Source organism: Cygnus atratus, chromosome 3 (assembly GCF_013377495.2).
Source record: "Cygnus atratus isolate AKBS03 ecotype Queensland, Australia chromosome 3, CAtr_DNAZoo_HiC_assembly, whole genome shotgun sequence".
NCBI classification, from domain to species: Eukaryota; Metazoa; Chordata; class Aves; order Anseriformes; family Anatidae; genus Cygnus; species Cygnus atratus.
In genome coordinates this window covers 78,912,730-78,926,913 of record NC_066364.1, presented here as the reverse complement: position 1 = coordinate 78,926,913, position 14,184 = coordinate 78,912,730, and the positions used below count along the sequence as shown (strand labels likewise).

The following is a 14,184-nucleotide window of genomic DNA, read 5'->3' as shown; positions in this document are numbered from 1 at the left end:
AGTTACCGTGTGGGTCAGCTGTACTGGTGCCCTTCAGCCACTGGAGCTGAAGATGCAGAAGCAGAGGGAGGAACAGTGTGGGACTGGCCACACACAGGACTCCATTTCTTCACTTCACCATGTTTCTTATCATGATTTTGCAAGCATGGTTTGGTGGGGTTTTTGTTTCTTTGTGTCTGTTTTTTTTTGGGGGGAGATGTGTTTTATTAATTAATTTATTATTTTTTATTTTTAATTAATTGGGATTCCTGCACCTTTTGCTCCCCAGGATATAGCTGGTTTGTGGGGACTGGAAATCTTCTGCTCGGTATATTTGATGCTCCATGCCACTGCTATTTCTAGACAGAGGCTGCTTTCTTTCAGTGTTGTTGGAGCTTGCTAGCTCTTCACCTTCCTTTTTTTTTTTTTTTCCCTTATGTGTGGGTTTCCTTCAGTCTTTATAAAAACTATGAGCAAACGTGTTTGCTTACAATGTCAACTAGCAATGCTAATTCTTCCACAATGAGAATTCTCTTGAAGAACAACAGAGCAATTTCTGGCTAATGCAGGCTCTTTGTCTAGTCCCTGTGTTATCTGGTATCTCTGTCTTAATTAAACGCTTTAACCAGTTTGCCAGGAGACTCCCCTTGTATGTAGTAATATAGCAAGTAGTGAAGAATTGAAGCAGCAAAAAATGCATGTGCATCAAGTTTGACGAACACAGTCAAGCCACAGTCTCTACTGACTGGCCTCAGCAATAACAATCACGTGTTTGTCAGGACTCAATTGACTTTAAAAGCAAATTTAAATTCAACTTAAAAAAAAAAATAATTGAGTGCTCCTCTGTGAGTAGAATAATCCTAACCCCCTGCCAGTGCCAGTGATGTAAAAATGTGCCAGTGATGTTTAAATGCCACACAAAACAGCCAGCTCTGCGCAGGTCTATATATACATGTATGGTATGCATAACATGCCATTTAAATGAGGCCCTTTAAAATCAGAAATCCTGAGGCATACAAAACCAATTCACATTGTTAAGCAGCTGAAAGCAAACAAGGTTAATACTGAAAATTAATCTGTTGTATTCTGTAGTGGCTTCACATTAATGTTAGCAGTAATAAATACAACATCTCTAATGTTTAGTTACATGACCTTTACTATTTCCCTTTGCTTGAATAGCTGAGTAAGAATTGCCAGCTTTGGAAGCCTGAATTATAAAGCAGCTGTGATGGATAATTGACCATTCAACTTTGAGAATGGAGCTTCCTACCATTATAATTAATTTCTATAGGCATCCACATGGCTGATTGCTAGATTAACCAGTGGCTTGAGGGTGTTAATGTGTTACATTCAAACCCAGGTTCCTTCCTGGCCTTTAATACAAACATCGAGATAATCAGTGAAAGGCTTTGTACAAAGCTCCAAAAGTGTAATCAAAAATAATAATAAAAAAATCCTGCTATAATATGTAAAATCTCTGAGGCATTAAATGCAGTGTTGTTGGGTCAGGGTTTCTTTGTTGTCTTGAGTGTAAGATGGAGGGAAAAAGAAAAAGAACGACTGCTTTCACCCCAAACCATAACACAGTGGTAATGACTCTCTCTCATTGAAGAGATTTTAACTGTGATCAGAGCCTAACTTTCCTATATTGGATCAAATACAAGAAAGGATTTAAGCGCCACATTGTAGGATGACTCAACATTCAATTCATAAGTGCCTGTGGTTGGGAATGGAATCCAAAGTCCTGCTTTAGATAGTTGGATTTAAATGCAGGATGGAGGACAGAGTTGTGTAGAGGTAGGCATGTGCTTTGCAACAGCTAGCAAGGTCCAAGGATGCCAAGTGCAGGAGAGGGTCCTGTGTCCCATCCATGAAGACTGCAGGAAGATGCCTTCACCACTCATTTTGAGTTTCACAGCTTTCAGTCCCCTCCTGAAAATGCCTTTTTTTTTTTTTTTCTTCTTCTGGTGGTGAGCTCAATAAGGGTCATTCTTACAAGACAGTCTGAACAGTTGGTACTACAGTCAGCTCATCAAGCAGCTCACAGGGAACTGCATTCCCCGTTCAATGTCACATGGAACAACCATTGTGCAACCTACAGAAAAAGCAGTCTAGGAACAGGAACCAGAACTTCTCTGCTTCCTGATCTGCCTCCCTTCATGTGGCTGATGGCTCTACTGGTAGAGTCATGCTCCTTGCATTTCCCACTGAGTCTTTAGGCAGTGACTTGTCTTCAGCAAGAAAGGTGGAGCCACAGACCCATCCACAGCAACCAGTAGGTGGATGTCCAGGGTCTTCTCCTGGAAAGTAGCTCTGAATCCCCTACAGGTAGAGAGAAAACTGCCTAGGGTCAGCAGTTTCCTGCAGGCCCTGGCCATCATGCCTTGGTATGAAATAAAGTTGCTCCTGCCTAGTTTTGTTTTAGAACAGGGAAAAAATATATATATGTAAGAAGTTTGAATGTATCTGCCACATCAAGAAGTAGCTCCTGCCTCCTGTGGGGGACCATTGTGCAAGTCAGCAGCTGAGCCGTACATTTACATTTTGAAGCGGTTCTGTGCACGTGCAAAGGGCATGTGCCTGGCATAAATGAAACTTCAGGCATTCCAAATATCACCAAAGTTGGAATGCAACTGTTTAATTTGGATTCAAATACCTGGATAGTACGTCTTGCTTTAAAACCACAGGCCTTTTCCTGTATGTGTTATGTTAATTTGTCAAAAGCAGTGAGAGAACCTTGAAAAGAGCACTTACAAAGTCAAAGATGGGAAATACCATGGAAATACCATGCAGTACAGTCTGTGTAATACAGTTTGCTCTCTTTGGTGAGCTGGCCTGAGCATGGAATGGAAAGTTTGGATGCCTTTTCCACCTGCCCCCAATATCTATTATTGTCACTACTGATTTTATAGCTAAGTTCTTAGTGTTTGATATAGTTCTTAAAACGGCAGCTTCTTCAGTCACATGATTATGAAAACAACTCAGCTGTCATTTTAATAGTAATCCTTTTTGCTTGTGGAGGAGAGCTTGAAAATATGATTGGCATGTGTTTGTTCTTATAAGCTTGTTTTATATTATTGAGTAGTTGGATTCAGCTGCACACAAAAGTGATACTTACTGAAGACTTTTCATAATACATCTCCACGAAAGGGCTGAAGTACGGTGCCGCATAAACCTGGCACTGCTCAACTTTCTCAGATACTGAATTTTATAACCTCAATACTGCTGCTTTTTATTGGCTTTGTGTGAAGTAGCTTTAAAATTTTGCAAATGTTAAAAAAATATGTCAGTTATATGAGTTGGTAATAATTCCCTTATTGGGGTTTTGACCACAATTTTTCAGTACTGCTACATGTACTAAATCCCCAATATTTGCTAGTGAGAGAAGCTCTAAACTGACTGTAGAGAACCTGTGGGGATGTGTAGGGGTCAGATGTTTGTTCAGTAAAGATGACCTTCTCTGTAAGGTCCATAATGTGATTTTTCTGTTGCATATGGTGGCCAACAAGCAAGGGACAAGGCCAGCAGCGCTGGGTTCTGGAAAGGTGGTTCGGGAGGAGTCCGACCTAGCTCTCCTCCTGTGCATTGTCCTGTAGTCCTTCCTGATCACGGTACTGCCTGAAGAGGGCACAGCCTGAGGAGCAGAGGGAGTGCTGCTCTTTTGCAAGGATGGCTTTCTGAGCAAACTGAGAAAAGAAAGGACAGGTTTTATGGCTTGAGAATTCAGCTAAACTGGATTGGAGTTTCATGGGACAAAGCAAAAGTACTTTTTGAGCCTGAAGGCTTTTTAGTCCTGCTGAATTTCAAAGGCCTGCTGCAGCAAGTGGAAGTGCTGATGCTGGTGACCTTTTACTAAGCATTTCTCAAAACAGACAGTGATAGGCAGCCTAAATATAGTGGTTGCTGCCAGCTTCCCCTGTAATTCACAGCCCTTCTGTTGTTCGCTTCTTCTACTTTCTTTATCTCCATTATTCTTAGGTTTGCTATCGCAGCATTATTTTATGTTTTCTTTTTCTTGTCTCTGACGAGATGAATGAAAGCTACCTAGATTGCAGCACCAGGAAATTGGATGTATTTCAAATTCTAACAAAGTGTTGTATTCCACCTGTTGTTTCTAGATGTCTTTGAATTAAAGTGTAAGTCAGTATTTAAACCAAGAGCTACAAATAGTTACTCATGTGATAACTTAGTACAAGTATTGAGTGCTGAACTTAAACATCCCTCTTACAAATCTAGGACAAGATTTTCATTTACTGGGAAAGACGTTTGAGTGACCTCTGAAGTACAATTCAGAAGATCACAGAGCTCAAAAGCTATCTTGTTTATTTGTTTACCGAGAATGACATTTTAATCACAAGAAAAATGGGTGGCTGGAAAGACCGTGATATTTTCTAATCTTTCAAAACAAAATTACTCCTACTGTAGTTATAGATCTTTATATAAACGCAGACTTGTCCTTGCATTATCATTCAGTGATACCAGAAAACGCCTTGTCTGAAATCCGTAAAGTCTTGCTGAAATTTGGCTTCTGATACAGAAAACCAGAGAATGGGACATGTGACTGTAGAACATCAGAAACAGAAGTTAATATGTTTATTACGACATTGTAGAACTGCATGAGTCATTTCAGTAATGCAAGAAAAAGTAAAACTGAAGCAATCGTATTGCTTGCAAATAGGTCAAGGAACCAGAATTTTGATTTCCCAAACCAAAAAACTGTAATGTGAAAGAATTATATTCCTTAAGCAGAATCAGACTCAGTATGAAAATGTATTGCTTTTATTTCTGCAATGTTAAAACCAAATTTTAAAATGTGGTTTAAAAGTAGGCACGATGAATTTAAACATAGTTACTTTGCCAAACCTAGCATATGAAGAAATAATTTCACAAAGCAAGAGTGGAGAAAATACTTTTTTATCAGGGAGTGATGATTAGCCTTAACACAATGCAGACTGCAAGCACTTGAGAAGCGAGTCACTTATTTTGACTAGTTAAAATAGTATTGGCTTGCTAATTTTGTATAAAATAATTTTCACAGAAAGAAATTTTGAAATCGGATCTCATTGTCTGCACAGCGGCTGCTGTTCTGTCATTTGCTGTCAGTGCCAGCACTGTGTTTCTATCATTAAGGGTATGTATCTGTCCTTTATTTTTTTCTAAGGTATTATCTCTCTTATGCAAAACCACAGGATACTTTAGCTGTAAGGAATAGAAATTGAGGAAAGAGAAGTTAGGGAAAATGTATTTACTGGCCATGATAACTTAATGCTTTTTAATTTGCAGTGCAATTAGGTTGTGGATATTTGTATTAGGCAAAGTATTACTTATCTGGTGTCTCTTCCTTTAATCCTTTGCAAATCTGCACCTCTTTCAGGATATGCGACTGGGGAGACAGAAAGGACAAACCTGATCATTTACCTTTTCTCCTCCATTTAGGGGAAAAAGAAAACAATTGTTCATGCACAATACGTATTTCAAAACACATCCACCTGTGTAGTCAGAATTTGAACATGAGTTTCTAAGTGCGCAGAAATACCATTTTAGGAAATGTTTTTTATATATTTGCAAATTATAACCGTTTTTCTTTTTTTCTCACTTGGCCCAGCCATTTCTCAGCATTGTCCTGTTCGCTTTAGCATGGACTGTGGGATTCGTAACACATTACATACTTCCTCAGCTTCGCAAGCATCACCCCTGGCTGTGGATCTCCCACCCCATACTTAAAAGCAAAGAGCACCGGCAACGGGAAGTGAGAGGTTTGTAATGAAATCTTATCTAAACAATGGATGCAGTGGCTTGCAGCTAGTCTTGATTTAAAAACAAAAAATCCAGAAAGAACAGGGCTGAGGGGATAATTTATGTTTTACATTTGATAAGATGCCCCGTGAGCCTTTTCTTCTCAAGGCTAAACAGTCCCAGCTCTCTCAGCCTCTCCCTGTGTGCCAAATACAACAGTCCTTTAAACATCTTGCTGGCCCTAAGTGGCCTTTCATGAGCTGTCATTTGATCTGCTTTTTTTTTTTTTATTATTTTATATTACAATACTGTTGCTTGTGTTGCTTGATACACTGGCATTACAAATAATTTAAAAATTTAAATTTAAAGATTACAATTGAAATTGAGGTAGAATTATTTCTACTTTCTGACATACAGTTATGCATCATTTGGACAGCATGGATAATGCAAGTTAGTTTTAATTTCCATCGTAACGCTTTTAGAGGAACTTAAAATCTGAAAGAAACTGTGAAAATTTCTTGATGACTTGTTCTTGTTTGTCTGCTGGCTTCAGCAGTGGTGTCCTGACACCAGTATCTGTAAATATTTTAGTATACTGGGGTCTGATTTCCTGTTCTGATTTAGTTATTTCCACAAGCAGAGAGTATACTTTGAGAAGGACAGTTTTTTTCCCCTGGCTCTCATCTTGTATTTGCTACCAGCCAAAAGCTTGCTTGTCATTTTTTGATGGATCCTGTGCCTTAATCATTCTCAATATATATTCCTGAGGTTTTTGAAGACAATGTTGTCAGAACACAGTCTGCTGAGGGACTTTAATCTGTTCAGCTAGGCAACAAAAGAGTTCACATCACTCTCTGCAAAAATACGCGTTAAGGATTTAAATTTTCTTTTAAAAATAGTGTCTTTCGAAATGATTACTTTCCAAACAAGGCTTGGGTATGAAAAGGTACCCGAGAGACTTGATTGAAGGTTGCCTTTTAACTTTTACTGCAATACAGCAAGGAAAGCGTAGTAGAAATATAGATGTTTTTAAGGTTCATATCCAATTGAAAACATTGTTCAGGGCTTTCTCTCCTTGATAATCGTGAAGTCTGATGTGTACCCAAGTTTCATTGTTACATCAGCTTAATCATAAGATATTACTGTAGGTCTTCTTTGCTTTGTCCCCGATTAAGTCTGTCTTCATTTTTCAGAAAACGTTATTTTCCTAAATGCAATGACTCAGCTTTTGAAAAGGTTGAGGTCTACATTGAGATATGCCAGACTGATCTCCACAGATGGGTTTTCTTCTACTCTGAGATCAGACGCATTTCACATGGTACCTGCTACAGGCAGCAGGCTTTTCTGCTTCCTTTGCAGTCCTCATTTTATATGCAGTCCATTTCCTCACTTTGGGGTTTAAATATTATTGCAATGCTATGGTCTTCTGTGTAGAAAGCAGGAGTTTAATTTATTTATTTATTTGTCTATTTATTTATTTATTCCCCAGTCCCTCGGGCTGCTGCAGAGGATTTTTATCATGTTCTGAGATGAGAGGCTGAGGAGAAAAAGTTGTGTAATCCCTTTGATAGATATGTCTGACAGGCTGTCTTCTTTCTTTTACCCTGTAAGAAAAACGTAGGAGCAGAACTTAAAGGTTACCTTTGTGTATAGCAGAAGGAGGTTAGAAAAGAACTGTATTCTGTATTTTCAGGTGTGAACAGTAACAGTACAGATACACAAAGCAAGGGGTCTGGTAGCACTATTAACTGCATGTAATTTCATTTTCAGCTTCCTAATTTTTGACAAGTGCAGTTCTTATGGTAAGGATGAATGATTGCTAGCAATTAGATGAGCAGCTGGTAATGACAATTCCCCAAGTTTGTTCTTGGGTTTGTTTCACAGACTTCAGATGAGTCGTTTGGACTTTCAGGCCCTCCACAATATAGCAATTTTCAGAACAGTTCTCATGATGCACCTATGACAGAACTCATTTATTTCTTGTTATTATTTTGTATGACTGCAAGAAGAAAGGCTGAGCTTAAGATGTGTGAGCTTATGGTACAACAGATGTGTAGAAAGTAATGACGGACTGTGTGAGAAGGCCTGAAGCAAAAGATTCTTAGATTCTTTTCTCCTCCTTCCCCATCTCTGCTTTTATACCCCACAGACTCATATAAGCCATTTTCAAACCATCCACTTCTTTCCCTGGGTCCCCTCTGAATATGTGTGGTTTTTTTCTCTCTGCGTTGTCCATACATGCCTTGCCATGCCTCTTTCTGCTCCTGTGGCTACCTTCCTTTTGGTTTATTTGATATGCACATCTCTTTATTCAAGCTAAAGTCCTTACACAGAAATTGGCTTTGGGCAGCCAGATGAAGTTCTTTAGAGCATAGGAGCTCTGAAAGCAATTTGTAGTTCAGGAGAAGGAGAGAGAATGGAGAATAAAAGCTAGGTTCCAAAATAGACATCTGACTGTGTGTGTATAATCTCAGGAGGTAGCCTGTCAGCATGTTGTCTTTCTCTGTCATTGAGAAGGTGGTGTGTGGCTGCGTGTGTGTGTATACATAATTATTCTCATTTCTGCAGGAAAGAGTGTTGGAGATTCAGTAGCTGGCATTGTTATTTCTGAGTCAATACCAACTTCTGCCTTTTTGTGTTTGCTGTATTTTTCCAATAACCTTGTGTAGATGAGTTCAGTTAAGAAGAAAGATGCTACTGTTTTCCATACACAAGTGTTTCTGCACTCAGTTCACCTAAGTTCTCACAGCACTTTAGTTGCACAGAACATTCAGTTCTTGTTTAATATTCCCATTAAACCTGTGATCTTGTTAGAAAAGTCTACTGCAGAAGAAGATATTCTTTACTGGTGGGTGATGTGATTCTGGCAGATAGTTTTTATGACAGCTGTTCTTAAGGTGTCTTGAGAAACATCTGTGACAGTGTCTAGCTCCTATTACTTCATGTCTTTAGATCTCAAAGGGTATTTCATTTAGTAATGAGGTCAATAATACTTTGCAGTCAAACGAACAGTATTTTGCCACTTCGAGAGAGAGGCACAAAGTTCAAATGAGGTTCCTGGTCAGAGCCGGAGCTGGAGAGGGCCTCTCCAGAACCATTGCATTACTAAAGGTGCTATTTAATACAGTGACTAGTAATTGAATTAGGTAGAATCTGCCATTTAGCATGTGCCACCTCTTATTGTTTCTGAGCATTTTCTCATGCATGTGATTATAAGAAGCAAAACAGATACTCTCCAAATTCAGAGAGCAAAATGATTTCTCTGTTGAAAAAAAAATTTCTTTGTGTAATGAATTAGTTGGTTGATTATATTTATTAATATGAGTTAACTCGTATTGTTACTTCTACTGTATTGTAGTGCAAAAATGCTGATAATTTGATGAAATGGTGTATTATCTGAATTTTTTATTTCAGATGCTGCTCATTTGATGTGGTTTGAAAGACTCTATGTGTGGCTTCAGTGCTTTGAGAAATACATCTTGTATCCAGCTATAATATTGAATGCCCTCACCATTGATGCTTTCTCAATTAGTAAATACAAGAAGCTTGGTACACAGTAAGTTGATTTGATTATAACTCGTGGCATGTGATTAGTATACTATTCAGGTTTACACTGAAGACTGAGAATTGAAATTTGTTTCTGAAATAAGTCTGCTTTTCACAATTTTCCTTTGTGCCATTATTAGTTCAGTATACAATAATCATTGGCTCTGCTGAAAAAGAAAAAAAAAAGCTACCATAGCACATGCTAAGGCATGACTCTAGTGAGAGACAGAGAAATTAAAAGATTAAAGAGCTATATATAGATATATATGGAATGTCTAAATGTCAATTAAAAGCAAGACGCACTATACGAGGCTGCAGGTGTCTGATGGGTATAAACACAGTAGGGTAACTAGAATTAATCAGATGAAAATGAGAAATCTAGGCTGGATATCAGGAAACATTTCCTAACTGAGGATTGTTAAGACTATGGCGTAGCCTCCCAGAGGAATTATCGGCAGCTTCACCACTCAAGTCAGACTAAACTGAATAAAATATTCAATAGTGTAGAATGGCAGGTAGTCCTGCATTAAGAGTGGTTTTAGAAAGATAGGGATATGTTTTTTTTTTTCTTTTCCCAAGTCTGTCTCTGATATTAAGCAGAAGTGATCCATGGACTCACAGTATGATTCTTGCAGAGACAGCCTTTTATGGTAAATATTTTGGTTGGTGACTTACCTACTGCAGATATTCAGCAGGCTTAGTGACTGCAGTATCCCCAGTGAGCAGAATTTCTGCAGTCTTTTCATCAGAATGACAGTGATGCAGATGATAAAAACAAAGAAACAGCTTGTGTTCAGGAAGGAAGGTTCCAGTACCAGGAAAAACTGCTGGGGCAGGGAGAAGTTCCTCAGTATTAATAATAATTTAGATTTTTGACTTTAAAAATTAGATTTAAAAATTAATGTAAAAATGCATGTTTTACTTATTCTTCTCTCTTAAAGAATAACACAGCTTTAAGGACTAATTTTTTTTATATAGATAGATTTTTATAAATATATTCTCTGCTAATAGGGGCTAAAACTAGTATAGGATGATAAACAGATTTTTCCATATATTCCTCCCAGACAGCTGCTTTTGCAGAGAGACTCTCAATAGTCACTCAGATGGGCTGTGTAGTTCCCTATTGACCTTTTTCTCCTGGGCACTTGGGAGATTCTAAGGTTGATGTGCTTCAGGGGTTTAGGTGTGCTATTCAGGGTAGGTCTGCGTTGATGACCATCACTGTATTTGGTTCTGCAGGGCTGGGAAAACTAAAACATCATCAAAATGTTATTTTTCAATAGTTAGCAGATGTGAGTGAATACATGCACAGAGCAGATATGTGGAGTTTAAAAGGTGCTATTTCTGCATTGTCATTCTTCAAAGCTAGAATTACACTTTAAAGTATCACCTCCCTGAAGCCTTCAGAGGTAGTGAGTCTGTCCAAAAATGTCGAGATTAAAGAAAGCAATTACATTTGTCTGCCTCTGATTGTTTAGCCTGTAGGGGAATAACATGACAATCCTTTGCTTCCCCATCCTCCACGTGTATGTGTGATCACCTTGGATTTAAATCTACCTTTTAGCATGCCAATAAAAATAAAATTTCTGACTGCAGTTTCAAAGAAGTTCCCCTCAGATATGCCCAGACTTCATCAAAGAGATGCTGTGACTTTGGGAGCTAAACCCTATGCTGACAGTGGTATATAGAGCTGTAGCTCCTTTCAGACAGTAAAGCCCATGGGTGAATGCTGCTGTGTCAAGACTGCTGCTGACCTTGGTGGTACAAATTGGTTTGGGCTATGTTTACCCATGTGACAGCTGCATTAGTGGACTGCAAGGAAGATGAGCTCCTGTTTTTTTAGTCCATGAGGTACAGAGCTTGGCTTTCCTGCCCCTTGTTGGCTTTCTCCTGATCTGCTGCCTCTGGTAATAGGAACAAAGAGGAAGGAGGGATGGAAGTTTCCACATAGTCTTCTGTCTGCTTTCTGTCTTCACTGATCTTCATGTCTTTCCTCCTTTTTCTTGTAACTGAGGCTGCAGCACTCCCAGTATCCCCTTCTTCTATTGCACTCTTCTTTAATATTCTTCCTCTAAGACTAACTTGTAAATGCCACACACAAGACCTTTGTCCTCAGATCCTACCTCTTTCTCCTCAACTCTGTAAGCATTTGAAGGGGCCCTAGATTCTCCTTTGTCCTTCATATGCCATGTTACTAACACAGAAAATATAACCCTCAGTATATAAATAGCTATTTTCTTTTGTTGGAACACTCCTTAGTTATTTACCACCCAAGGATCAGACCGTATCATGCTGCAGAGAAGGGAAGGCACACTCCTTTTCTGTGTCTGAAATTATCCAATGTGATAAGTTTTGTATGATTTGATTTGGAGTTTTTCTCAATTCAAATCTATTTCTTGAAGTAAGTTTCATCTTGGTTTATGATTGAAAGGACTGAAGTGGTTTGCTTCTTGGAGAGGCAGCACAGCCGCTTTCACAGCCAGGAGTTTACTACAACTTTGGAGACCCTAATGTGCTGGTTATTAGCGGGATTCATGCTGACAAGCTGAAATGCCTTCTCATGTTACCTGCCACAGAGAGTTCAGAAATAAGCCCTTATTTCTCATTCTCTCTCTTGCTTTCTCTCTACTGGGAGTTAAGGCACTGGGAAAAGCATCTTGTGCAACAGTATCTTTAAAGAAGAGGGATAATGAGCAACTTATTACCTGTTACCCCTTGAGAGCATTATTTTATAAATGTCCTTTTTGTGAAGTTTTCCCGATGTTAACAGATTTGGTAAGGAAAAAGTCATCTTTTTGCTCTGTCACCTCTAAAATTTCCATGTGAAAATTCTTCCATGTTGTAAGAATTTTATTCTTTCTGCAAAATACAAGATCCAAATGGTTTGCACGTGACACATCGGGATGGATTCTAGTGACTTCAGAATCTATCTGATTTAGGCACTAGGTTAGCCCTTCAAGAATTTGGGGAAAATTGAAAACAACAGCTTTGACAAGGTGAGAAATAAGGTCAGCTTGGTATTTCATTCAAACAGTGATGTCCTGGTGATTCCTTAGAATGACCTGCACTCAAAGAAACTTGTATCTTCATTAATGAAGACGCACAATAATGAATGAATGTCACATGAGATCAACCTGGAAATGCACAGGCTGAGAGCCTGCCTAGAATAATGAAAACCTGTTTGGTGCTTTCTGACCTGTCAAGTGTCAGTCATGGCAGCAGGTATTCTCCTGGTTCGCAGCAGGATAGAGGAGAACCTCCTGTGCATTTTGCAAATACATGGCCTACTTTATGGAGTCACTCAGTATTCATTAAAATCCCCATCTATTTTTACCAACATCAAAACACAACACATCTCCCCAAAAGAGTTTGGTTAATTTACGTAGGAGAAGTCATCTGGCTCCCAGTTCACAGGAAGTTACTTGTACATGTCTATTAAGTTTGGGTTGTCTTTTCAGCAATAGATCCAATACGGCTCTTAGGCAACAACATGCAAAACTGCAATCCAAATGTACTTGTTCAAGTGCCAGAAATCCCTGGGGATGCCTAATATCACTAAATACTCCTGAACTTGACTTGATGGTTCATTAGGAGGCTGAAGATGTACTTCTGAACATGCCCAGAGCCTTCTGAATACATCACTTTTACCTTACCCTGACTAGGAACCAAACACCCAAAGGTTTTGAGCTGAGAGGTGTTGCCCAACATGTGATCAAGACTGAGTTCATAAAATACTGCTTCTATTTCTTTCCTTTTAAAGACCTTGGTGGTGCAGTAAGTGTTGCCTACTTCATTTAACGAAAGTCCAACTGTTGAGCTCCTACCAGGAAAGTGGAGGCTATGGAAGGTTTGCTCTTGATTCCTCCTGCTTTGGTGGGAAGGAAATTCTTGTAATGGTGAGGAATCATGGGTTTCAATTCCTACTTTAAACCCTATTCCTGTGTCTTTTAGTGTTTGTTAGATAAAAATACAGGACCATGCCAGTGTTAACTGTGTGGAGCCCAGTACTGTGTCACATCTCAGGGGAGTGCCTTCCAACAAAGGTGTGGAATCTTACTCTGCATTTCTGGTGACAAAAAAGCCTTTAACTCGTCTTAGCAGAAGAGTTAAACAGATTCAGCAGGAGTTGAGGGTACTTTTGGAGGGTGGAATGTGGGTCTCAATTCTTCCAGGCATGGAAAGTGGCTGGATTTGGGTTCTTTCCTTCCCATGCAAGTGTTCTAGAGAGTAGGGTGCTGCAGGAAAGTTTGGTGTCACAACTACTCTTTTGAAAGAATACAGCCATGGTCAGTTACCTTCAAGAACGAGCAAAAGTACTTAACTGTGCAGAAGGGAACAGAAGGAGACAAAGGATCCACACTTGCAGTCTTAGGTCAGCGTGGGTTAAGATGGGGCAGTGTTTTCAAATCCATCACCATCCTGAGGATTTCCTCTAGGCTAGCTTTAGACATTTGCTTGTTGCCTGATTCTCCCCTCACACTGAAGGAGGAGCAAAAGTGCATTGCCTTTGGTTTTTTTGCTTTTTTGGTTTTACCCAGGTGATCTAAAACTAATGTCTGATACCTTTCTAGTGTCTAACCCCCTAAGTGGGCTGTAACTATCAAGCGATCAAAATTGCTAAGATCATCTTTCTAATTCTATGAAGTATCTTAAAAGCAAAACTAAAAAATGTTTACAACCTCAAGTCTCAGAGTTCAGATATATATCCAGAGACTGGAGTGGTTTTCTAAATTTAAGGTGTGCTAACACATTACCTCCATCTTTTCTTCTCATTTAATTCTACTACTTTTTTTTATTGTGTAGTTTTCTGGATAGTTAAAAAGGAACATTATCGTCTTGGAGACGCAGTAGCAAGCACTTCAATTTTTGGAGAGCTTGGTTTTCTGTACGGTCACTTAGTACTTGGCGTTCTCAGCTTAAGTT

General features: G+C 39.0%; 1 protein-coding gene across 1 annotated transcript in view; it reads left to right on the top strand.

Annotated features, from left to right (window-relative positions):
- Positions 1-14,184, top strand: part of PCNX2 (pecanex 2) — a 156,209-nt gene that overhangs the window by 71,004 nt on the left and 71,021 nt on the right. Inside the window, exons 18-20 of the mRNA XM_035560483.1 lie at positions 5,018-5,110; positions 5,585-5,735; positions 9,130-9,271. Of these exons, the coding sequence (XP_035416376.1) occupies positions 5,018-5,110; positions 5,585-5,735; positions 9,130-9,271 (386 nt within the window). The remainder of the gene's footprint in view (positions 1-5,017; positions 5,111-5,584; positions 5,736-9,129; positions 9,272-14,184) is intronic.